General features: G+C 43.7%; 1 protein-coding gene across 1 annotated transcript in view; it reads left to right on the top strand.

Moving 5' to 3' along the window:
• Window positions 1-24,376, top strand: part of B3GAT2 (beta-1,3-glucuronyltransferase 2) — a 78,275-nt gene that overhangs the window by 26,663 nt on the left and 27,236 nt on the right. Inside the window, exon 2 of the mRNA XM_022590456.3 lies at window positions 15,571-15,715. Within this exon, the coding sequence (XP_022446164.1) occupies window positions 15,571-15,715 (145 nt within the window). The remainder of the gene's footprint in view (window positions 1-15,570; window positions 15,716-24,376) is intronic.

The raw sequence follows: 24,376 nt of genomic DNA, 5'->3' as shown, positions 1-24,376 counted from the left end.
TTTGGCGGGGGCGGGGGGGTGGAGAAGGCTGGTCACCACTGAGCTAAACTGAAGCTCATCCAGTAAGGAACAGGAGGGAAGCAGTGTTGAGCAGGCAGCCAGCAGTGTCTGCGGCAGGCAGTCTCTGCCTTCTTTCACATCATTTCCTACCCTTAGTGAGGGTTGTGATTTTCTGCATTTGGTTCTCGCACTGTGCTCAGTGAGTTTATGCCTGGCGTTTCCTACTTGCTCTGGCTACAATAATGCTATTTTCCACGGTATTTGCTGGGGTATAGGGAAGCTATCAGTTATCAGTCACCTCTGTTCAATTTTCTTGTATCTCTGTAAGTTTCCTTACATCCTTTTTGGAGTAACATTAGATGTTAAGTAAATACTGGGAAAGAAACCCAGAGGTGTAAGGATCTTAAATGCAGCAGGGGACAGTGCTGAAGAGTAAGAAGCAGAGAATATTTTATTATACTCCACTTGTATGAAAAGACAGTTGTTTTTGTCGCCGCTGCTGCTGTTTTTTCCGGGTTCCCTCCTGTATCTGTATTTCCCACCTTTGGCGGCGTGGAGATCCACAGAACTTTTGCTCTGCTGTGAAAATAGTCTCCTGGATTCCCATACTCTTTATATGTCACACCTTATTTAGTCTACAAAGACAGTTTACATCTCATTGCCTGAGGGAAAAGTGGGATTGTCTTTTTCAGAACTTGCTTTAAGACACTGCTGTGTGTGACAGGGAGGTGTGATCTCTTTAATGTCCCAGAGTATTATACCTGATGCTGAAGCTGAATGATGAATAAACAATATCTTTTAGAATACCTGAGTGTTTTAGGGACCTCCTTTCCCCACTGTTCTCTCTGGGAAGAATGGGAGATGGGTATAGTTGGTTTTCATACGGAGAAATTCAGAAACAGAAATGAGAGAATTTTAATTTCCTCACCTACTCATAGTACTGAGCAAACCAGAGCAGAGGCCTTTAGGGTCAGTACTCGTTTAGGAAAATGTACTGAACGCGGTCAAGGCCACAGCCCTAGGGAACTCTGCCACCTCCCATGCAGTGATTGATGGGAAGGGGTTGGGAAATCCAGTATATGCCCCCAGCATCCCCGCCCTACACATACAGGCACACACACACACAGCGCTATAATTCTGAGACCATAGTCATTTCTTTAAAGCTTGTAAGTCAGAAGTATTCACTTATAACTTTTTTCAAAGTGTGGCTTAGCTTCTTTGTATCTGAGTCTGTCTGTTACATGGAAGGTTGGTGGAGTAAGAGACCAGCCACCAGATGTGGGTTGGAGCTCCAGATGCCCGAACTGAGTGTTGTACAGCTCCTTTATGGGCTGGACACACGGCCGCAGAGGGGAGTGAGGCGCTGTCTGCCATTAAATAACTCAGGACTCTTGAAACGTGGTGGGCAATGTGTGAGCCAAAGGAGCGGATTTTAAAGGGGGAAACTACTGAGAGTATTGAACTAATGGTAGCATGCTGATTTGTGGAAGTTTTCTGCAAACCTAACTAGACATTTGATTTTTTTTCCCCTTTTTTCAGTTACTATTGCCTTTTAAAAAAATGTTTATACAATTTTTAAAGGTTACACTCCATCTACAGTTATTCTAAAATATTGGCTATATTCCCCGTGTTGTACACTACATCCTTGTAGCCCATCTTACGCCCAAGAGTTTGTACCTCCTCCCCCGTCCCCGTGTTTTCTCTCCCCTCTTTCCCTCTCCCCACTGGTAACCACTAGTTTGGTCTCTATACCTGTGAGTCTGCTTCTTTTTTGTTATACTCACTAGTTGGTTGTATTTCTTGGATTCCACGTATAAGTGATATCATTGCAGTATTTGTCTTTCTCCGTCTGACTTATTTCACTTAGTGCAATGCCCTCCAGGTCCATCCGTGTTCCTGCAAATGGCAAAATTTCATTCTTTTTTTCTGGCTGAGTAGTATTCCATTGTGTATATGTACCTCATCTTTATCCATTCATGTGCTGATGGCCACTGAGGATGCTGCCACATCTTATACGTTTGACTTTATGTAAAGTTTTCCTTTTTGGTATCCAAATAAGTATTATCAGGGTTGCTGGCAATGAATTATGTTTATATTTTCAATAAACATCAAATCTTACTAAAGTGTATAGATCTATACAAGGAATAGTGGAATAGATGAAGCTTATTTCGATTTTTTTAGAAAGAACATATCTTAACCTTGATGGCAGGAGAGAGGATAGGCGCATGTGGGTGGGAGGACCTCCAAAGTAGAGGCCTTTACTCACGTCCTGTCCGGCGTTGTCACGATAGCATTATACCCTCAGGCTGGAATTCTTTTCTGCAACAGTGCCTACTCTCCTAGAAGCCTTGAGGAAAATAGAAATTTAAATAGTCCTGGATTGGGCTGTGATAAGTCCACACAGACAAAAAAAATTGCATTTGACTGTTTGGTCTCCCTCACGGTCATCTGTTTGCTCATAAATATATTCAGGCTATACCTTTTCAGCAAGGACACCACAGAGATGCCGTTGTCATCCTCCTGCATCCAGTGACGTGGTAGGTCACCTCATGGATGGTGATGCCAAGCTTGACCACTTGGTCGAGGGAGGGACCACCAAATCTCTCCATGGTAAAGGCACATTTTTCTTCTGTAATTGATGAGTAACCCATAGATTGATATTCTGAGCCAGTGTGAGTATCTTCTTTCCCAACAACTTTTACCCAAGAGTTCAAGCATCCAGGGATGATTCTTGCTTGAATTAGTTACTGCCGTACTTTGGGGGCATCCAGTGGTGCTTTTCTCTTTGTGTCCTTCCTTCTGCACTTGTTAGCTGGCATTCTTCTTAAAGGACAGTTTCTCTCTCACACAGCCCACCCCCAACCTATAACCATAGATTTTAGGGTCCTTTTTACCCCTCAGCTTTTTTTTTATCTGGCCACACCGCGTGGCTTGCAGGATCTGAGCTCCCCAGCCAGGAATCGAACCTGTGCCCAGCAGTGAAAGCGCCGAGTCTTCACCACTGGACCTCCAGGGAATTCCCCTCCCCCTCAATGTGTTTTAATCTATCAATGTCATTCTTTCTGACGCTCAAATTGTTTACAGCTTGGCCAGCCATCTGGCAGACCAGCTTCTGTCTTTATTGTCTGTCTTTGAGCACTTCTTTGCTGCAAAACATTTTAAACTCATCCTTTCCCCATGCCGGACCTGGAATCGGCCACTTCTCCAAGGAGCCCTCGTTCCCTTTAGTGGAGAGTGGTATTTACAGACCAAGATTTCGGTGTTCGGTGTGTTTATTGCAACTGGGCTGGTAATATTTCTAAGCCCTGTAGTCATGAGTTTGTATTAAAACCTCCTAACTACTTTGTTTTTATTTTAAATCAGCTTCACTGTGGTGTAATTTACCGATAATAAAATGTATTCATTTTAACTGTAGAGTTTGGCACATTTTAGCGCCTCGCACGCTTGTATGCATCACCTGACTTAGCTGTTTGCAGGCAGTTGTCACCATGTGTGGCTCTAATCTGCGTTCCGTCCCTGTAGATGACTCTGCCTATTCTAGAGTTTTGTAGAAGTGAAAGAATGCAATATGCAGCCTTTTCTCTGATTCCTTTCACTCAACATTGTGTTTTTGAGATTCATTCACGTTGTTACGCATATCAATAGTTCATTGCCTTTTATTGCTGACTAGTAATCCATTGTTCGGATATATCACAGTTTATTTATCTCTTTACAAGCTGATGTGCATTGGGGCTTTTTCCAGCTCGTGGCTGTGATGAATTAAACTGTCATGAACATTTAGGTATAGGTTTTTGTGTGGCCTGTGCTTTCATCTCTCTTGGGTGAATACTTAGAAATGGAATGACTGAGTCATGTGATCGGTATATTTGTTAAGTTTATAAGAAACTGCCCAGTTGTTTTCCAAAGTGGTTGTACCATTTTATACTTCCACCGGGAATGTTATTCCACATCTGCATTCACACTTGGTGTCGGCAGTCTTTTAATTGTTGCCATTGTAGTGGGTGTGTGATGGTATGTTATTGCGGCTTTGATTTCTGCACTTGATTTCTGCACTATCCTCTATCTGAGGATAGAGAACATCTTTTCATGTGCTAAATGGTCATTCATTTTTCTTTCATTAAATGTCTGTTCAAACCTTCGGCCAGTTTTTGAATTGTCCGTAGAGGTTATGCCTTAGGCTTTTTTATTGAGCTGTAAGAGTCCTGTGCGTCCTCAATGCAAGCCTTCGGTCACGTATTGGGATATTTTCTCCCACTTGGTGACTTAGTTTAAAACTTTTTAAACAGTATCTTTTGGAGAGTAGAAAATTTTAATTTTGATTAAGTCCAATTTGTGAATTGTTTAGGGTTCATATTTTTAGGACATGTCTAAGGAATCTTTGCCTACCCTGAGACCACAAAGAGTTTCTTTTTATTTTAAATGTATTTGACTGAAGTATAATTGATTTACAATGTTGTGTTAATTACTGCTGTACAGCAAAATGACTCAGTTATACACGTATATATACTTTCTTTTTTATATTCTTTTCCATTTTATGGTTTATCCCAGGATATTGAATATAGTTCCCTGTGCTGTACAGTAGGACCTTGTTGTTTATCCAGTCTATATATTATAGTTTGCATCTGATAATCCCAAACGCCCCGTCCATCCTTGCCCCACCCCTCCACAGAGTTTCTTTTATATTTTCTTCTACAAGTTCTATAACTTAAGCTTTTGTGTTTATGTCCATGATTCCATTTTGAGTTAATTTCTATGAGTATTGTGAGATACAGGGATGGAGGTTATTTCCCTCCCCCTCCGCCCCGACCATAGATGTCCTTTTGTTCCAGCACAATGTGTTAAAGACTATCCTTTCCCCCACTGAGTTTTCTTGGCATCTTAAAAAAAAAAAAAAAATCAGCCAGGCATCGGTAGGAAGAATTATTTTTGAACTGTCGAATCTCTTCTGTTTACCGAAGTGTCTGTCTTTACATTGACACCACAGTGTCTTGATTACTGTAGCTGTACGATAGGCAGAGCCCGGCCAGCTCCTCCCAGACGTTCTGTACCAGGATTCACAGTCATGTGCCTTCAAGCAAGTGACATAATTAAGTGAACCTGGCCAGGTGTGAGCAGTATTGCTTTTTTTGTATTAAAACTTAAAGGACTAAAACTTGAGCCTGATTTATTTTCATTTACTAAGGTTTTTAATTACGTCCCTTTCCCGTATATTTCTCATGGTTGTTATTATTTCTAATGGCATCTTCTGTACACATGCTTTGCATATTAAGTATACAGGAACATGTATACAGAGACATGACGACTGAACGTAACGTGGTGCCCAGAATAGAATCCCGGAACAGAAAAAGGACACCAGGTAGTCAGCACTAAGGACATGTGAATAAAGAACTGACTTTAGCTAATACTGATTCATTCATTATAACACATGTAACATATAAATATCAATGTATAATGTTAACAGTGGAAACTCGGTGTGAGGTGTACGGGAACTTACTAGTATTTTCTCAGTTCTTCTGTAAATTTAAAACTGTATTAAACATAGAGGGGCTTCCCTGGTGGCGCAGTGGTTGAGAGTCCGCCTGCCGATGCAGGGGACACGGGTTCGTGCCCTGGTCCGGGAAGATCCCACATGCCGCGGAGCGGCTGGGCCCGTGAGCCATGGCCGCTGAGCCTGCGCGTCCGGAGCCTGTGCTCCGCAACGGGAGAGGCCACAACAGTGAGAGGCCCATGTACCGCAAAAAAAAAAAAAAAGTATATATGCAGGAACAGTCCTTGTTCCCATCCATATAACAGTGCTCTAGACCTGTGTACTTGAATGCGGGACCCATTCGGTCTGTTCTCCAGTTGCCCACTTCGGAGAGAGGACCATCCCCCATGACAGCACAGACTGGTAGACTCGGCTTTGGGGCTGCGATAGGGATGGGGGGGGGGCGCTGGCGCTGCCGGAAGGGACACAGCCCTTGACGCCATTGTCCCCATAAAGGAATCCAGCCCAGTGTACCACATCTTCAAAGAGGCCGGACATCTTTGGGTTTTAACACATCTCTGTTTAAAATGCAAAAACTTTTGCAGGCCAAACCAACCTTTCCTCTAGGGCCACGTATGGCCAAATGCTCCAGCTGTGACCTCTGGTCTGCACAGTAAATAAGGGCAGAGAAAATGAGTGAAAACTTGACCCCAGGCTAGAGATTAAGTCTGCATCATACCCGACAGGGCTGGACAGAGAAGGAATAGTCACCTCAGGTGCTTTGAAAAGGGATTTTTTAAAAATAATAGACTTTTGTTGTTGTTTTGCATTGGGTCTTTGTTGCTGTGCGTGGGCTTTCTCTAGTTGCGGCGAGTGGGGGCTACTCTTCGTTGCGGTGTGCGGGCTTCTCACTGCGGTGGCTTCTCTTGTTGCAGAGCACAGGCTCTAGGTGTGTGGGCTTCAGTAGTTGCAGCACACAGGCTCAGTAGTTGTGGCACGTGGGCACTAGAACACCTGGGCTTCAGTAGTTGTGGCATGCAGGCTCAGTAGTTGTGGCGCACGGGCTTAGTTGCTCCACGGCATGTGGGATCTTCCCAGACCAGGGCTCGAACCCGTGTCCCCTGCATTGGCAGGCAGTTTCTTAACCACTGTGCCACCACGGAAGCCCCTCTATGTTTAATACAGTTTTAAATTTACAGAAGAACTGAGAAAATACTAGTAAGTTCCCGTACACCTCACACCGAGTTTCCACTGTTAACATTATACATTGATATTTATATGTTACATGTGTTATAATGAATGAATCAGTATTAGCTAAAGTCAGTTCTTTATTCACATGTCCTTAGTGCTGACTACCTGGTGTCCCTTTTCTGTTCCGGGATCCTATTCTGGGCACCACGTTACGTTCAGTCGTCATGTCTCTATAGCTTCCTCTCTGGCTGTGACAGTTTCTCCGATTTTCCTTATTTTTGATGACCTTGGCAATTTGGAAGAGTCCTGGTCAGGTATATCGTAGCATGCCGCGCTGTTGGAGTTTTTCTGAGGTTTTTCTCATGATTAGAATGTGGTTATGGGTTTGGGGGAAGAAAAGTGCCATTTTCATAGTATCAGGTCCAGGGTACTTACTGTCAGCCTTAGTTTATAGCTCACGTTGTTCCAGCTCTGGCCGCTGGGAGCTCTTTCAGTTGGCTGTGTTCTTCTCGCAGACCCTCATCAATGTGGGTTTGTGTGAGGTCTTTGTTTATTTTATAAACCCCTCCTTACTTTCTGGCACTACAGGATGATTTAAGCTCATATTGTTTATTTTCCATTTCTGTCCTAGCATCGGCCATTTCTCTAAGGAGCCCTGTTTCCTTTTATTAGAAAGAACCTAAAGCAACCATACCTCAATAAAAATTAATTTTAAAAAAAGGAAAGAACGAAAGGAAGGAAGGGAAGGGAAGGAGGGAAGGGAAGGAGGGAAGGGAAGGAGGGAAGGGAAGGAGGGAAGGGAAGAAGGGAAGGGGAGGGGAGGAGACGGGAGGGGAGGGGAGGAAAGAACCACACAGGTTAGAAAAGACCACAGAGGGAAAGTGCCATTTTCAGCACAGCACATCAAGGGTGCATACTGTCAACATGACTTAAAACCGTGGATGGTAACTTTGAGGCTCCTCCGCTGTAAAGTTTCCTCCATACTGTTGTCTCTAGAATGAAATGACTATGCAGCCCATACCCAAGGAGTGGGGAGTTAGCTCTACCTCCTTGGGTGGAAGGAGGGTTACCTACATTCATTATTTGGAATTCTTCTTGCATGGGAAGTTTGTGTATTCCCCATTGGCTTATTTATTCAAGCATTTGTGTATATACTTCAATCATATTGGTGTTTGGTGTTTATTTTCTGCTTTAGTTTGTAACCTAATTTTGTTGCTTAAATTGTTCCAGCTTTGGCCATTTGGTAGACTCCCATGGGCCTCTTTGTATGCCCCCGTCAATGTGCGTTTTTTGGTGTGTGTTGTTGAGTGCTTCCTTACTTTCTGGCTCTAAAGATACCCCGGGATCATCTTGTATATTTTCTGCCCCAGCCCTGGAGTCAGCTGCTTCTCTGAGTAGCTCTGGTTCCCTTTATTAGAGCCCAGTGTTAGGAACCGAGATCTGGGGCCAGGTGGGCTCACTGCTGCTGGAGTGTCACCGCTTCTAGGCCCCCTCAGCTGACAGAGCAAGGGAATAGGTGTGTGTACTGACCAACATGTGTATGCACACATATCTATGTGTATAACCATCTCTATATCAAGCTAAACTTGAGTTCATACTGATGTCTCCCACACTCATCCGTAACCACATGGGTCATGCTAGCCTCCTCTATTGCTTACCTGTAAGTTCTCACTCCAGTGGTGAGAAACCTGGCTCCCAGCAGCCACTGTACAGAATGGATCTGTTTTCATTAGATCGCTCCTGTCCAGGGCCTGGAGCACTTGAGTTGCTTTCTTCCTGCAAAGACTTTGTTCTTCCTCTCCGCAGTGGTCAGTGCTTCCCATGCTTTAGACTTAGCTCAGGGAAGCCTCAGCAGGTCCCAGATCAGGTCAGAGTCTCTGCAACATGCCTCATGGCACCATCTGCTTCCCTTACAGCCCTTATCAGCATTGAATTTAAGTAGCTCATCTTGCAGTTAGTTGTGTTACTGCTTTTTCTTTTCCGGAACGTTGGCTTCATAGGCAAGGACCTTGTGTGAGTTGCTCAGGGGCTAGCGCTGGACACACTTTAGGTATGTGACCAGTATTTAGTGAAAAGATACAAGAGGTATGGAAGAAATGTGAGGCATGGTCTTCTGGGTCTTCTACCCGATGACACAGGAGAAGGGCTGAGAACATAACATTAGGGACGTTTCTGCTTCTCGAATTCTTAGCTCCTTTAAGTGATTAGCTTCTGCCCCTCAGAAGTTCATGCTCTGGAAATGGTTGTGTATGGGAATCAAAAAAAAAAATCCAGGGCAATGTACAGTTACGTGAAGGACACTGTTGAGTGAATAGCCCTGAGCCAAGTAACAATTAGTTGAGGGAAATGGATGCTGAATCAGATGCAAGAGAGAAAGCAGGCATGATGTTAATTTGCAGACTTGTTTCACAGAAAATGTACGGGTGTGTTGGATCATATAAACGTAGTCAGCTTCTGTGTTGGAAAATGCCAGATGTTTATGCACAATAATATTGGAAAAGACCCTGGGCTCAGGTCTTCACTCTGTGCTCTTTCCTTTCTGTCTTTAGCTCACTGGATCCTGCCCCATTTAGGGTGACTTTTGTTGTTTTGGGTTTGGGGTGTTTTTCTGCCATTGAAATTATTAGTTTGAAAAGGAGGATACCAAACGTAAACTTCTTTCTTGTAATGCTGCTTCTTGAAGTTGCCTATGGCATTTTATATTTCATAAGATCAAGGATTTTGTTCATTTCCCTTTGGAAAACATAAAACAAGATTTCACCTACTGGCAGGTCTTAAAGGAAGCTAAAGGGCATTTGTTTAACTTTTTCTGTTTTACTCTAAGGGCATTCTGATGATCACATACGTGTGATCTTCTGAAGCGTCCCAGTCCTGGAACGCTGGCCGCTAGCCATCTCCCAGAGAGGGGCCAAAGCCATGCAGCTTAAAGCTGCAGGAAAAAACGCTGGCTAAAGAAACAGGAGCAGGTTGTTGGTAAGAGTCACCAGACCCAGGAGTGCACGGCAGTTCCCTGCCGCCCTGCTTTCCTGGAGAAGGTGCAGAAGAACCAGCACCACCCGCCCTGGGGGAGTTTAAAAGGCATGTGGCCTGGAGGAGCATGCAAATGTCCCACATGCATCTCGTGGTCCTTTGGATCTGCCCGTGATTTGGGCTTGCAAGTCCTATCCACTTCACTGGGGGTCACGGCGGGAGGAGTAAGTGACAGAGTATGACTCTAGCGTGGAATAAATAGGAAGAGAATGCCTTTGGGGGCCGGAACTGGTCATAATATTGTCCTATCAATACGTGAACTGCTTCCTCTTCATCTTAACATCCAGTGCTTTACTCTTCAGTTTCAGACTGGAGCTCACACCGGGCACCGGAAGACGTGCCTGTGACGTAACTGCTATTTTGTGCTAAGAAAGTAACAGAGCTTCTAAATATGGAGAATATTTTAGTTATAGGAAAGTGCTTTTACTTTTAATAGGAACAGTCATTGTTACATTTCCCCCTCTCAGAAAAGAAGGAGGCTGCCTAGGAATCCTTAAAGAGCACAGATGGAGAGAAAAGGACACACAACAAAGGATGGGTCCCAGGGGTGCCGAGCAGAAGTTGTATAAATAGCTGTGCTATTTTCCTGTGAAATGCCGGGCACACTCTGTGCAGTGTAGTGGTCGTGTGCTGAGGGCTGTGTGTCTAACCCTGGAATGAAGGATTCCACACTGAATCTCAGAGCCGTGCATACACGTCAAGGGCATCTGGGTCTTTCTGAAGTTGTAAACTACAGTCGTCCCTAGGTATCCACGGGAAATTGGTTCCAGGACCCGCTGTGGGTACCAAAATCCGAGTCCCATCGGATTTTGGTACCTGCCCAAGTCCCATCCCGGGCCCTCTGTATCCGCAGGTTCGGCATCGCAGATTCAACAACCGCGGATAGTGTAAAGGATGTGGAACCCGCGGATGTGACGGGCTGCCTGTATTTACATGACAGACTCTTAAAAATGTGGCATGCTTGGAAACGTAGTCCTGCCACAACACCTGCATTCAAGTAGTCCTTGCATTTCCTTTAGCACCCGACCCTCTGAAAAAATAAAACATGAACAAATGTTCGCTCTGAGCTGCTCTCAGAAATTTGGAGCATGCTAAATAAAACCTACATGTTCTAGCATGAGACTAGCACAGAAGCGTGAAGCGTTGCTTCTTTGATTCATCTCATTACCCGGAACCCTAGGCCGTTCTGTAGTCTGTGGGGAAAATCCTACGTGTCTTTCACAACCCTACTGAAGTGAAAAGCCAGGCACCAAACACGTCTGGCCATGTTCACTTGTCCCGGTAGGAGCGCTCCCACAGTTCCGTGTATTCTCCTCTGTAAGGGAATTTCTCTTTTCCTGTTTTCCCTTTCCTTCTGTTCTTTTCCTGTCTGTCCTCCTCTTGCCTGTGAGGTGCCCCTTCACAACACAGCATCCTGATTGCTTGCTACATATGGCTCAGGTCTCAGGTACCACATGGTGCTTACACACTTATCAAGAATGTTTTGGCACCTGCTGTGTGCAGGCGCAACCTATTGCATTCTCAAGAGGATACCCAGGTCTGAGACGAGGTCCGCTTACCAGCTTTTCAGATTTGAAAATTTAGTGTTCCAGGAAAAAGCAGTTTAGGAGCTAAAAAATCACAGGCATTTTAAGGAAATATCAAAAAAAGGACACAGCACTATTTTCAGTACCTTGTTAGATACAAGGCCATTCTGTCACTGTAAGAAAAACATGTACTAGATTTAACTTGATTTCTCAGTATGTTTGGCATATTTGAGATATCAAACAAAAAAAATGGAAATTTTTCATTTTCTGCAGTGTGGGAGGGAACAGGGGTGGAGTGAGTTGAGGAGAGGGCCATATTTTTGTGAAATTTTTAATAAAATTTCTGGCTCTTTTCCCACCTATGGCAAAGATCTAGGACACAAAAGCATTAAATGTTAATACTGATTCAAAATTAAATCTCTAAAACCTTGCTGGGAGGAATGAAAGGTCTAAATAACTGGAGAGAGAGAAACCATGTTCATGGATTCGAAGACTCCATATTGCTACGTTGTCGGTTCTCAATGAATTGATACATAGATTTGACGCAGTCCTGATCAAAATTTGCCAACATTTACAGACTGACTCTGAAACTCATATGGAAATAGTCAGAACAACTCTGCTGAAGAAGGACAGAGATGGGGAACCCACACCACCTGGTTACGGCCGTTGTCAGAAAACCACAGTACATCAAGACAGTGTGGTAGTAGCATTAGATCGCCAGGTGGACCAATGGGTCAGGGAGAACGTCCAGAAGGAAACTCACACGTAGGTGGCCACTGACTTTTGACAAGAGTACAAAGGCTGTTCTGTAGTTCTGGGACAATTAGATACAGCTGGAACAATTGGATATCCACATGCAAAAAAAGAAAAAGGAGAAGAATTTCAGTCCCTCACATCACATACACAAAATTAACTCAAAATAGATCATAATTAAATATAAGACCTAAATCCATGATAACTTGTAGAAAGGAGGAGAAAACTGCGGGTCAGGCAACACTATCTCAGCTATGACACCAACAGCATTCTTCGTGAAGAACAAATGCATGCACTGGACTTCGTCAACATTAAAACTGTCTGTCCTTCCAAAGATGAGCCATATCTCCCAAGAGGGAGGAGATAGAGATATACATAGAGCTGATTCACTTCGTTGTACAGCAGAAATCAACACAACATTGTAAAGTAACTATACCCCAATGAAGAAAAGAAAGAAAAGATGAGCCACAGACAAGGAGAAAATATTTATGTCACATATCTGAGAAAAGGACTCATATGCAGACTATATAAATATCTCTCAAAACACAATAGGAAAGAAATAAGCAATTTTGAAAGTAGGCAAAAGATTGGAACAAATACTTCACCAAAGAAGCAATGCCATATGGCTTATCAGCCCATGAAAAGATACTCAACATAATCAGTCATTAGAAAAATGCAAATTAAAACCACAGTGACATACTACTAATACCTATTAGAATGGCTAAAATGAAACACCAACCACACCAAGTCTCGTTGAGGATGTGGAATGATTGGAACTCACACACTGCTGGCGGGATTGTAAAACGGCGCAACCACTTTGGAAAATAATTTGGCATTTTCTTAAAAAGTTAAATGTACACGTACCATGTGATCTAGGCATTCCACTCTTAGGTATTTATCCAAATATAATGAAGTCTGCATAGACTCATACACCGATGTTCATAAGAGCTTCGTCTGTAATATCCAGAGGCTTGAAAAAACCCAAAAGTCCATCAACAGGTAAATGGATTTAAAAAAACAAAACAAAACTGTGGCACACCCATGCATCCATACAGTAGAATACTGCTCAGCAAAAGGAATGAACTGTTGATACACATTGTAGGCTGGCTGAATCTCCATATCATTATTCTAAGTGAAAGAAGCCCAATTAAAAAAGAAAAAACAGTATATACCATATGCTTCCATTCATATAAAATTCTGTGGAGATCAGCGGTTGCCTGGGGTTAGGGGATGTGGAGAGCGTAAAGAGGGATGGCTTTAAAAAACAGCACGAGGGGGCTTCCCTGGTGGCACAGTGGTTGAGAGTCTGCCTGCCGATGCAGGGGATGCGGGTTCGTGCCCCCGTCCAGGAAGATGCCACGTGCCGCGGAGCGGCTGGGCCCCGTGAGCCATGGCCGCTGAGCCTGCGCGTCCAGAGCCTGTGCTCCACGACGGAAGAGGCCACAGCAGTGAGAGGCCCGCGTACAGCAGAAAAGAAAACAGCACAAGGAAACTTGGGGGTGATGGATATGTTTATTATCTTCATTTTGGCCATGTGTTCATGGCCATTTACATAGGTCAAAGTGTATCAAATTTTACTCTTAAAAACATGCATTTTATCCTTTCAGGGGTCCCTAAGACTGCCCACATGCTTGGTGATTTACTGGGACCCCTAGCACCCAGCATGTATTGTACTTGTGGATAAGATGTGTCACCGGGATGCAGTAAGGTTCCATAGGCACATCAGTGAGGGAAAGACGTGAGGAAGGGTCTGGAGGAATCCGTGTGCCACTTCCTGTGTCCTCTGACCCCCATGAGGGACCGCAGAGCACACCTTCCCTCCAGCAGCAAAGCTGTAACTATGGAGGTACAGTGGTTATGCCCACCGAAACCCATTTCAGGTTCAGGGTTTTGACTGGGGGATGGTCACATAGGCACCTCTGCCCACCAGTATTTCAGATGCCCCAAAAGAAAATGTGTTCAGTGGCCCAGGCGGGCAAAACAACCTTATCAGCGTAGGAACTGCTTCAAAAGCCAGATTCCCAGGTGCCAGCCAAGGGCCAGCTTGTAAGCAGGCTTTTCTGAAAACCATAGTCTCAGGACTGTTAATTCTTTTCTGTAGTCAGTTATACCTCAGTAGCACTCCTTTTTTTTCAGTAGCACTTTTTTAAAAAAAAATTAAGTTAGTATGAACTAGCACAAGGCAATGATTAATTTACTGAAAAAGTGATAGACTATAAAAAACAGTCATTTCAGATTTGTGGAAGACCAATAGAATAGGATCTTCATTACCTGGATTGCTTCATGCTCTAAAATCTGCTCTTTGGAGTGAAGTGGGACATTAATAAATAAGTAAAGTTGGGATATTTGCTAAATGGGAGCTTCGAGTTATAGTTTCATTAATACAGTAGTATAACTTTTAATTTGAATTGTACTTGAAAATCTTTGCCAAGAATATAATTTTTCTTCCTTTCATTAAATAATTCCTTGATTGATAATCTTTATTTTAATCACTGGTTAACTGACCATGACCCAGTTCTATAGCAAATAAAAGGTCAAGCATTGGCGTTGAAATTATAACGATCCCAACAACGGGTCCGCCTGGTGCAGCGGTGTGGCACACCCAGCTGGGAGAGTAGGCACTGCTGAAATCCAGCCTGTGCTTTGATGGCCAAGCCAGGGGCCCCGGCATGGGTGTGTCCACCTGAGAAAGGGGCAGCTCTTTCTCGTTTGCAGAAAGGCACCACATGGGCTGACTTGGCCCCAGCACGTGTCCCAGAAGGAGGTGGTGGTGACAGTGATGGTTTTCCCCCAAAGTGCTACCTGCTAGAGGCCAGCTTTGTTATCAACATGTCTTTGTTTGTTTTTGCTTTTTTATTTTTAAATTTGTATTGGAGTATAGTCGCTTTACAGTGTTGTGTATCAACATGTCTTTCCCCTTAAAGAAATCCAGGAGATAACTCCCAGTTGAGGGCTGTCTTTAAGAGCATGTACCTGGAGAGGACCAGAGATTCCAGCAGCCCGTGTGGGCCTTTCCTCTCTAATTTGGCCTGATTGCCTTTGAAAGACAGGCGAATTTAGGGGACATTTTTCTTTCTGTCCGGAGGGTGCCTGGTGTCTGTTCTGGATCTGGATCCCGTTATGAATGTCCCCAGACAAGATCTCTCTGTCTGTAACAGTAAAACAGAAATCAGAGACAGGCAATCCTTGTGGCTCCTCTGAGAGGAATTGCTGCTGTGGCTAAGTAATAAGGTTGCCTAAGGGGCAGTCGGGAACTTGCACTTGTGGGGGGACCAAGCGTAGTTGAAGATCCAGCTTTGAGACAAATAGAGAGTATTTGATGGTCACAGCTTCCGATGAGCGATGTTCAGACATGGACCCACTTTATTTCTCATCCCTGAGCCCCTGGCTGAGTCCGTGACAGCACAGGGCAGTGGCACCAGGCAGCCACACGGCAGGGAACCGGGGAACAGTCTGCCCGCAGGAGGGTTCAGGTTCCGCTCGGAAACCTTCACCGTTCGGAAATCTCCCCTCCCCCCGTTTCTTCTGTGGCTCACATTCCTTTCCTCGTTCAGGTTCCTTCCCCTAAGCAAGCTTCAACTACATCTCTTTCCCCTTTTGTAGATGCGAACAACGCGCAAGGTCTCTGTGTGGCCAGTGGGCCTGGTTGGCGGGCGGCGCTATGAACGTCCGTTGGTGGAAAACGGGAAGGTCGTCGGCTGGTACACCGGCTGGAGAGCAGACAGGCCCTTTGCCATCGATATGGCAGGTGAGCGCGTAGATCGTGGGGTTTGTGCCTGCCGGGTTGTTCCCGCTCCCACCCCAGCCCCGCGTGTAACTGTACTGCAGGCAGGACGCTCTGAGAGACCGCTTTGCTTAAACCCTACGTTGTGTTATGTTCAGATGAACGTTTGAACCTTCAGAGCAGGCTGGCTGGGTGATTCAAGGGGAAATTGATTCGGGGAGTGATTAGGAAACACTCATTCCATTCCATTTGTTACCTGTCCACGCAGCCATCCCTTCATCCAGGTGCTGGGCTGGGCGGCGGGGAGCTGGGCGGTGAGAAACAGACCTGGCCCCGGCCTCACAGGGGTCTACAGCCTGTACCTGTCCATGCCTCGCTCTACAAGTCCGACTGGTTGTAATATATCACATGCGTACTGATACATTTAGCAGTGATATGGTATAGGCAAGCTAACCATTTTGATGCCTATGGATTGAGACATTGAGTGCTTATTGATACATTTGAGAGTGAAAATATAAAATTGGATTACTGGTTTTTCGAACCGGTATTAATGGTGAGTATAACTGTCTTTCAAAGTTTTTACTCTCTGACCAGCCAACTAAATTGAATAAAACCTACTGTAGACCACAAATTCTAAAATGCTGCTTTATCATAAAGTGACTCATTCTCTGGGGGTTATATAAAATGATGCCTGCGATAACTGTGGAACGATGCAGTTTGAAACATGAGGCTTTGGAGGCAAAAGAGAAAAAAAATCGCTAAAATCACTGATGTCTGTAACCTAGAATATGAAGGCAGAGAAGCTTCAAAATTGATCTCATCCATCTCAGCGCCGAAACAGAGCTCTGTCTGTCTGTCTGTCAGCCTGTGCTTGGCCGATCTTTTTGTGTGCTATTTCCCAGCTGTAGTCAGAATCACTGCTCAGAATTGTGATGGGATGGAGGCTGTGTTCTGACTGGCTTCATGAATTTTATTCTGAAAATACTATAAATTTGAGGGAGCGAGGTTATGAAGAGCGCTAGGAATAAAAGCTGCTGTGGAAAAGCGCTGGGGATGGCCGGCCTGCTGCCCTGCTTCGTGGGAGAAGACAAACTAGGGTATTTTAACTCAACGTTTAACAGCGTTTCCTGAGGGCCAGCTTTGTGGGATTGTGTGTCATGGTCTCTGACCCAAGGGTGGTCCAGACCTCTGACCCTTCCCTGACCCCTCCCCCTTCCCAGGCCCCCTCCCTGCGTCCCAACCCCTCTGTCCCTCTTCCAACCCAAGCCTTATTCCTCGGTCCCCAGTTCTTGCAGCCGCAGAGCTGAGCTGGCATCTCACCCAAAGAATCTTCCTGAAGGCAGACAGATAGGCAGGTCAGCTGTATTTGGAAGGTGACGAGGATTATCAAAAGGGGTGTCGCCTCAATCAAGTCTGAAACGATAAGGTCGACCATAACGTGTCTTGAAAATCAAGTTTTCTGCTGCTCAGAAGTGTTAAATTTGAACAGAAGTCTTGAGGAGCATTAGGCAAAATCTCGTGCTTCTCTGGGACTTAGTTTCCTCGTGTAGAATGAGGCAGTAGCGTGAATGACCACTGAGGTCTTTGCTAACGAGTTCTCTCTTTCCCTGGCTTCCTATCTTGGGAAGCTCAAAGGAGAGTCCAGGTCCCTGGATTCTAAGTGAGGGTGTGGCTGCTGACGCAGCCGGCTGGCAGATGTTGGGTCCTTCTGGTCCCCAGGAGTTCAAGTCTCCCACATGGGCTCTCTGCCCATCACCCTTCAAGCTAACTTCAAGGTGAGGGTGACATAGATACATCTTCCTGGATTTTGCTGTAAGAACTTTATGTAGATGATCAAGTATCCAGTAAACGCATCGAGTATTTTGCATTGTTCCCCCCGGAATTTGGATCCAAATAGATATATCTAAAATTCAAGAAAGGCACATGGGTTTTGTGAATTAGGCCTGACTGGTGACAAGATATTTCATACTCTTTCACTGCCAGAATCTCTGGGAAACTTCTCCATGACATGACTGGTGTTTGGATTTTTAAAAGCACTTTAATAGATTTTCAAAGCATAATATAAGACCTATTGTAAAATATGAATGATTTGCTTGTTTTTATTAATTATCCTTATTTTAAAATCGGAATAAAATTTCTGTCTCAAAGAAAACAACTTTTGAAACACTAAATTAGTTTCTTCACATGTGAATTTGCTTTGCAAATTAGTTTTCAGTGAATTATTGATGTTTTTGGAAACCTTTAAGTGAGAGGGATTTGGTTGATGAGATAAAGATCTGACTTTGAGCAGTTTGTTCTCATTCTAAAACTTGCAATTTTATAGCTTTGTTTAGATTCCATATGATTCATTTACTCTTAGTGGGAAGAGAGAACAGGGCTTTTGGATGTTCATGTACAAACGGTACTTCCCACCTCATTTTCAAGAGACACACACAGACACACATACACTCACAATCTCTAGAGAGTAGAAAGCTGGAAGCCCGCTTCCCTGCTGTACCCTGGAAAGCCTGAGGATCACTGCTTTAAAAGTGGTTCTGATGGATGAATGAGGGGACTGCGTTGGAGCCTGCGTCTTGCTTGGACTGCCACAAACTGATTAAAAAACATGAAACTGACAGCCTCATGGGGACCTAGCTCTGCCCTCCAGCGGGCAAGCCTGGAGGCCCACACAGAATGTGCAGCCAACCATGTGAGAATGCTACCCCGCCCTCCAGCAGGCCTGCAACCCTGCAAGAGGAACGGCCTCACAGCCAGCCAGGCCAGGGCCCAGGCCCGCCACCATCACACCCACAGTAGCCATCCTGGCCACAACAGAAGGATGCGTGCAGCCCAGAGAGGGGGCACCCCTAAAGCATGTAGCTCTGGAGATGAGAGGGGAAGGGGCTGCTGGGCTTCATAGGACATCTTCTGCATGAGGCCACGTCCCCAAGATTGGGAAATGTAACTGACCCACCTCACACATAGAGCAAACAAAATTGGGCAAAATTAGGAGACAGAGGAATATGTTCCAAATGAAGGAAAAAGATAACCTCAGAAAAAGAACTAAACAAAGTGGAGATAAGCAATTTACCTGATAAAAAGTTCAAGATGATAATTATAAACATGCTCACCAAACTTAGGAGAAGAATGAATGAACATGGTGAGAATTTCAACAATGAGCTAGAAAATATAAATAAGAATGAAACAGAATTTAAGAATACATAACTGAAATAAAAAATACACTAGGAGGAATCCAACAGTAGATTAGATGATATAGAGAAACAGGTCAGTGATCTGGAAGACAGAGTAGTGGAAATCAACCGAGCTGAATAGAGAAAAGGAAAAAGAATTTTAAAAATTAGGATAGGGCTTCCCTGGTGGTGCAGTGGTTCAGAGTCCGCCTGCCGATGCAGGGGACACGGGTTTGTGCCCCGGTCCGGGACGATCCCACATGCCACGGAGCGGCTGGGCCCGTAAGCCATGGCCACTGAGCCTGCGCGTCCGGAGCCTGTGCTCCGCAACGGGAGAGGCCACAACAGTGAGAGGCCCACGTACCGCAAAAACAGAAACCAAAACAAACAAACAAACAAAAAAATTAGGTTAGTTTAAGAGATCTCTGGAACAACATCAAGTGTACTCACATTTTCATTATAGGGGCCCCAGAAGGAGAAGAGAGAGAGAAAGGGGCAGATAACTTATTTGGAGAAAAAAATAGCTGAAAACTTTCCTAACCTGGGGAAGGAAACAGATATCCAAGTCCAGGAATCACAGAGAGTCCCAAAAGAGGTGAACCCAATGAGGTCCACACCAAGACACCTTATAATTAAAATAGCAATTATTAAAGAGAATCTTAAAAGCAGCGAAAGCAACTAGTTACATGCAAGGGAATAAGACAATCAGCTGTCTTTTTAGAAGAAACTTTGATGGCCAGTAGGGAGTAGCAGTACATATGCAAAGTGATGAAAGGAAAAAACCTCCAACCAGGAATACTCTACCGGGCAAGGTTATCATTCAGAATTGAAAAGATGGAGTTTTAAAGGTAGGCAAAAGCGAAAGGAGTTCAGCACTACTAACTAGGTTTACAAGATATGTTAAAGGGACTTCTTTAAACAGAAAAGAAAAGACCACAGCTAGAAATATGAAAATTATGGAAGGAAAAATCTCACTGGTAAAAGCAAACATAGTAAATGTAGTAGGTCAGCCACTTATAAAGCTAGTAGGAAGGTTAAAAGACAAAAGTATAGAATCATCTGTATCCACCAAAGTAGTTAAGAAATACACAGACAAAAAGATGTGAATAATTACACTAAATGTAAATGGACTACATGCTCCAATCAAAGGACACAGAGGAGCCGAATGGGTAAAAAACAAGACCCATATATATGCTACCTACAAGAAATTCACTTCAGATCTAGAGACACATGAAGACTGAATGTGAGGGGACGGAAAAGGTATTTCATGTAAATGGAAATGAAAAGCAGGGATAGCAATGCTTACATCAGATGGAAGACTTTAAAACGAAGAAGTAACAAGAGACAAAGAAGAGTATTATAGATATAGATAAAGGGGTCAATCCAACAAGAACTGATGAATCCAACAACAATTGTAAATATATATGCACCCATTATAAGTACCTAAATACATGAAGCAGATATTAACAAACATGAAGGGAGAAAAATGATAGTAATATTAGTAGAAACTTTAATGCCCTATTTACATCAGTGGGCAGATCATCTAGACAGAAAATCAATAATGAAAAATGGCTTTAAATGACACATTAAAGCAGATAGAATTAATAGATATATCGAGAACATTTCATTCAAGAACAGCAAAATACACATTTTTTTCAAGTGCACATGGAACATTCCCCAGGATAGATAACATGATAGCTACAAAAACAAGTCTCAATAAATGTAATAAAATTGAAATCATATCAAGCATCTTTTCTGACCACGCACTATGAGACTAGAAATCAAGTACAGGAAAAAAATGCAGGAAACACAAACATGTGGAAACTAAACAACATGCTACTAAGCAACCAATGGGTCTTGAAGAAATCAGAGGAAATCAAAAATACCTGGAGACAAATGAAAATGGAAACATAAAGTACCAAAATCTATGGGACACAACAAAAGCAGTTCTAAGAGGGAAGATTATAGGGATACAGGCCCACCTCAGGAAACAAGAAAAGTCCCACATAAACAATCTAACATTTCACCTAAAGGAACTAGAAAAAGAACAAACAAAACCAAAAGTTAGTTGAATAAATCATAAAGATCAGGGTAGAAATAAATGAAAAAGAGACTAGGAAAAAAATATAGAGAAGATCAATGAAACTAAGCATGGTATTTTGAAAAGATAAAAAAATTGATAAAGCTTTAGCCAGAGTCATCAAGAAAAAAAGAGGTGGCCCAAATAAATAAAATCATAACTGAAAGAGGAGACCTTACAACAAACACCACAGAAATACAAAGGGTTATAAGACATTACTACAAAAAATTATATGCCAATAAAATGGACAACCTAGAAGAAACGGATAAATTCCTAAAAATGTACAATCTCTCAAGACTGAATCAGGAAGAAATAGAAAATATAGCGGACAAATTCCCACTAATAAACTTGAATCAGTAAGTTAAATCTCCCAACAAGCAAAAGTCCATGACCAAACAGCTTCATAGGTGAATTCTACCAAAAATTTAAAGAGGAGTTAATACCTATTCTTCTCACACTATTCCAAAATTATGAAGAGGAAGGAATGCTTCCAAACTTGTTCTGTGAGACCAGCATCATTCTGATACCAGACAAAGACACCACCGACACAAGAAAGAGAGGAAGGAAGGAAGGAAGGAAGGAAAGAAGGGAGGGAGGGAGGAAGGAAGGAAGGGGAAAGAAATTTACAGGCCGATATTACTGGTGGACATAGATGCAGAAATATCAACAAAATATCAGCAAACTGAATTCAACAATATATTAAAATGATCACACTCCATGATCAAACGGGATTTTTCCCAGTGATGCAAGGATGGTTCAATAGCCACAAATCAATCAATGTGATACACCACATTAACAAACTGAAGAATAAAAATCACATCATCTCAATAGATGCAGAAAAAGCTTTTGACAAAATTCAACATTCACTTATGAGAAAAACTCTCAACAAAGTTGGTAATGAGGGAATGTACCTCAATATAATAAAGGCCACATACAACAAAAGCACAGCCATAATACTCAACGGTGAAAAGCTTAAAGCATTTCCTCTAAGATCAGGAGTAAGACAAGAATGGCCATACTCATCAACATAGTATTGGAAGTCCTAGCCACAGCAGTTAGACAAGAAAAAGAAATAAAGGGAATCCAAACTGGAAAGGGAGAAGTAAAACTGTCACTGTTTGCAGATGGCATGATACTATATATAGAAAATCCTAAAGATGCCATCAAAACTGAAATCTTGCCTTTGTGACAACATGTATGGATATAGAGGTTATAAGGCTAAGTGAAATAAGTTAGAGATAGTCATACCATATGACCTCACTTATATGTGAAATCTAAACAAAACAGAACGAAATGAAAACATCCTAATAGATACGAAGAACATACAGGTAGTTGCCAGAAGGGAGGAGGTGGGAGGTGGGCAAAACAGGTGAAGGGGATTAAGAGGTACAGTTGTCTAGTTATAAAATGAAGAAGCCATGGGGATGTAATATACAGCATCAGGAATATTGTCATAACTTTGAGGACAGATAATGATTAGGTTCATCGTGGTGATCATTTCACAAGTTATGCAGATATCAAATCGTTATGTAGTATGCCTGACACTAACATAATACTATCCATCAACTACAGTTCAATAAAAAAAGAAACTATTTCTTAAACAAAAAGATAAATAAAATCATACATATTCCTTTAAAAAAAAAAAAGAAACATGAACTCAAAGAGCCCACGCATAACATTTCCACAGCTGTCTTGCTTTGAGGGGTTGAACATACATTCAGCAGAAGCCCCTCGGGGTCTGTCCTGTTTGTATTTCTGTGAAGACACAGCCTAGCCTCCACCAGAAGCTTATTTGCATATCAGGCATCGGAACTGGAATGTTTCATGTCGTTTGTGGAGTTTGACTCCGTGCCTGTCTTTATGTTGCCACACTGAACACCACAGATGTGAGTTTTGCTCTGAGATGAGAAAACCTGGTCCTGAAGTTTTCTTGTACGCACAGTGGTAGTGGCAGAAGTCATGATTATCCCTCTTGCATGGGGACGTAATTTTAAAAATTCTAATGATTCCTATTGAAGCAAGAACTAAGATACTCACCCACAGGATAGAAAGACCACATCGGAGGCAGCCCTTGCCCTGGCTGTGGCGTGCAGTTGGCTTCAGCAGTTGGTCAGTGGCCACCCCACTCTGCCAAGCCAGTGAGCCCTGGGACTGTCTACACTGGCCTGTGCCTCAGACTTTAATTCCAACACCACAGGCATCTGGCCACTGGCTAGTTCTCAGTGCCTGAAAGCAAGGCAGTGCACACAAAGTTTTGTTTTGTTTTGTTTTGTTTTTTTGCGGTACGCGGGCCTCTCACTGTTGTGGCCTGTCCCGTCGCGGAGCACAGGCTCCGGACGCGCAGGCTCAGCGGCCATGGCTCACGGGCCCAGCCGCTCCGCGGCATGTGGGATCTTCCCAGACCAGGGCACGAGCCCGTGTCCCCTGCATCGGCAGGTGGACTCTCAACCACTGCGCCACCAGGGAAGCCCCACACAAAGTTTTTAGTTTTAGTTTTTAGGGAGTTGCTTTCAAGTGAAAGAGTCACTTTGGCTGCTTCCAATGAGGTGTCAATATAGAACCATTGCTCAAAAGAACCAAGCTTAAAGTAATCTTCAGCCTCCCTTGGAGGTGTAGATTTGATAAAATTCAGAACTTACGGCTGAGATACTTATTTTGAGTTTTCAACATTTGCATGCACCGTATTCTTAGCTCTGGGGTGGGGGGGTGGCAGGCAGGGCACTATGCTCCCTGTGTGAAGTACGTACCGTTTCCAGTTGAGTCCCTGGCACACTGTAGGGACTTTATTCTGGTAAAAATCCAACCGGGTGTGCTACAGTTCAGCTCTGGCCCTAACCACCCAGAGGTAGCCCAGACCTCACAAGTTAGAGGGTGTGGTCCCCTTCCTCCAGACACCAGCTCCGCTTTGGGTGTCCCCAGGCCATCTGCACTTCTGATGAATGGGCTATAAATTTGCTGTTTTCCTCTCAGGTTTGATCAGTTAATAGAAGGACTCACAGAACTCAGGATAGCCTTCAACTTGTTATTTTAAAAGATACAAATTAGCATCAGCCAGTGAAGCAACACCCAGGGTGAGGTCTGGGAGAGAAGGAAGAGCTTCTGTGCCTTTTCCTCGTGGAATCAGGATGCATCACCCTCCCAGCACATTCATGTGTTCAGAACCCAGGAAGCTCCACCAGATTCTCGTGTTCAGAGTTTTTATTGGGGTTTCATCCCGTAGGCGTGATTGAGCCACGTGCTTGGATTCAGTCCCTCCCCAGAGATTGGGATGGTGCAAGCCTCCAACCCTTTAACCACGCAGCTGGTCCTTCTGGTACCCACCCCCATCCTGAAGCCATGGAGGGTCCACCTCGAGCTACCTCATTAGCATAGCAGAGTCACCCCTGTCACTCAGGAAGTTTTAAGGGTTTTACAAGCTCCTTGCCAAGAACCTGG

The sequence above is a fragment of the Delphinapterus leucas genome, chromosome 12 (assembly GCF_059928025.1).
Source record: "Delphinapterus leucas isolate spDelLeu-1000000601 "Yukka" chromosome 12, BTC_Dleu_Yukka2, whole genome shotgun sequence".
Classification (NCBI taxonomy): domain Eukaryota; kingdom Metazoa; phylum Chordata; class Mammalia; order Artiodactyla; family Monodontidae; genus Delphinapterus; species Delphinapterus leucas.
Note: the sequence above shows the minus strand (reverse complement) of the source record. Positions and strands in the feature narration are given on the sequence as shown.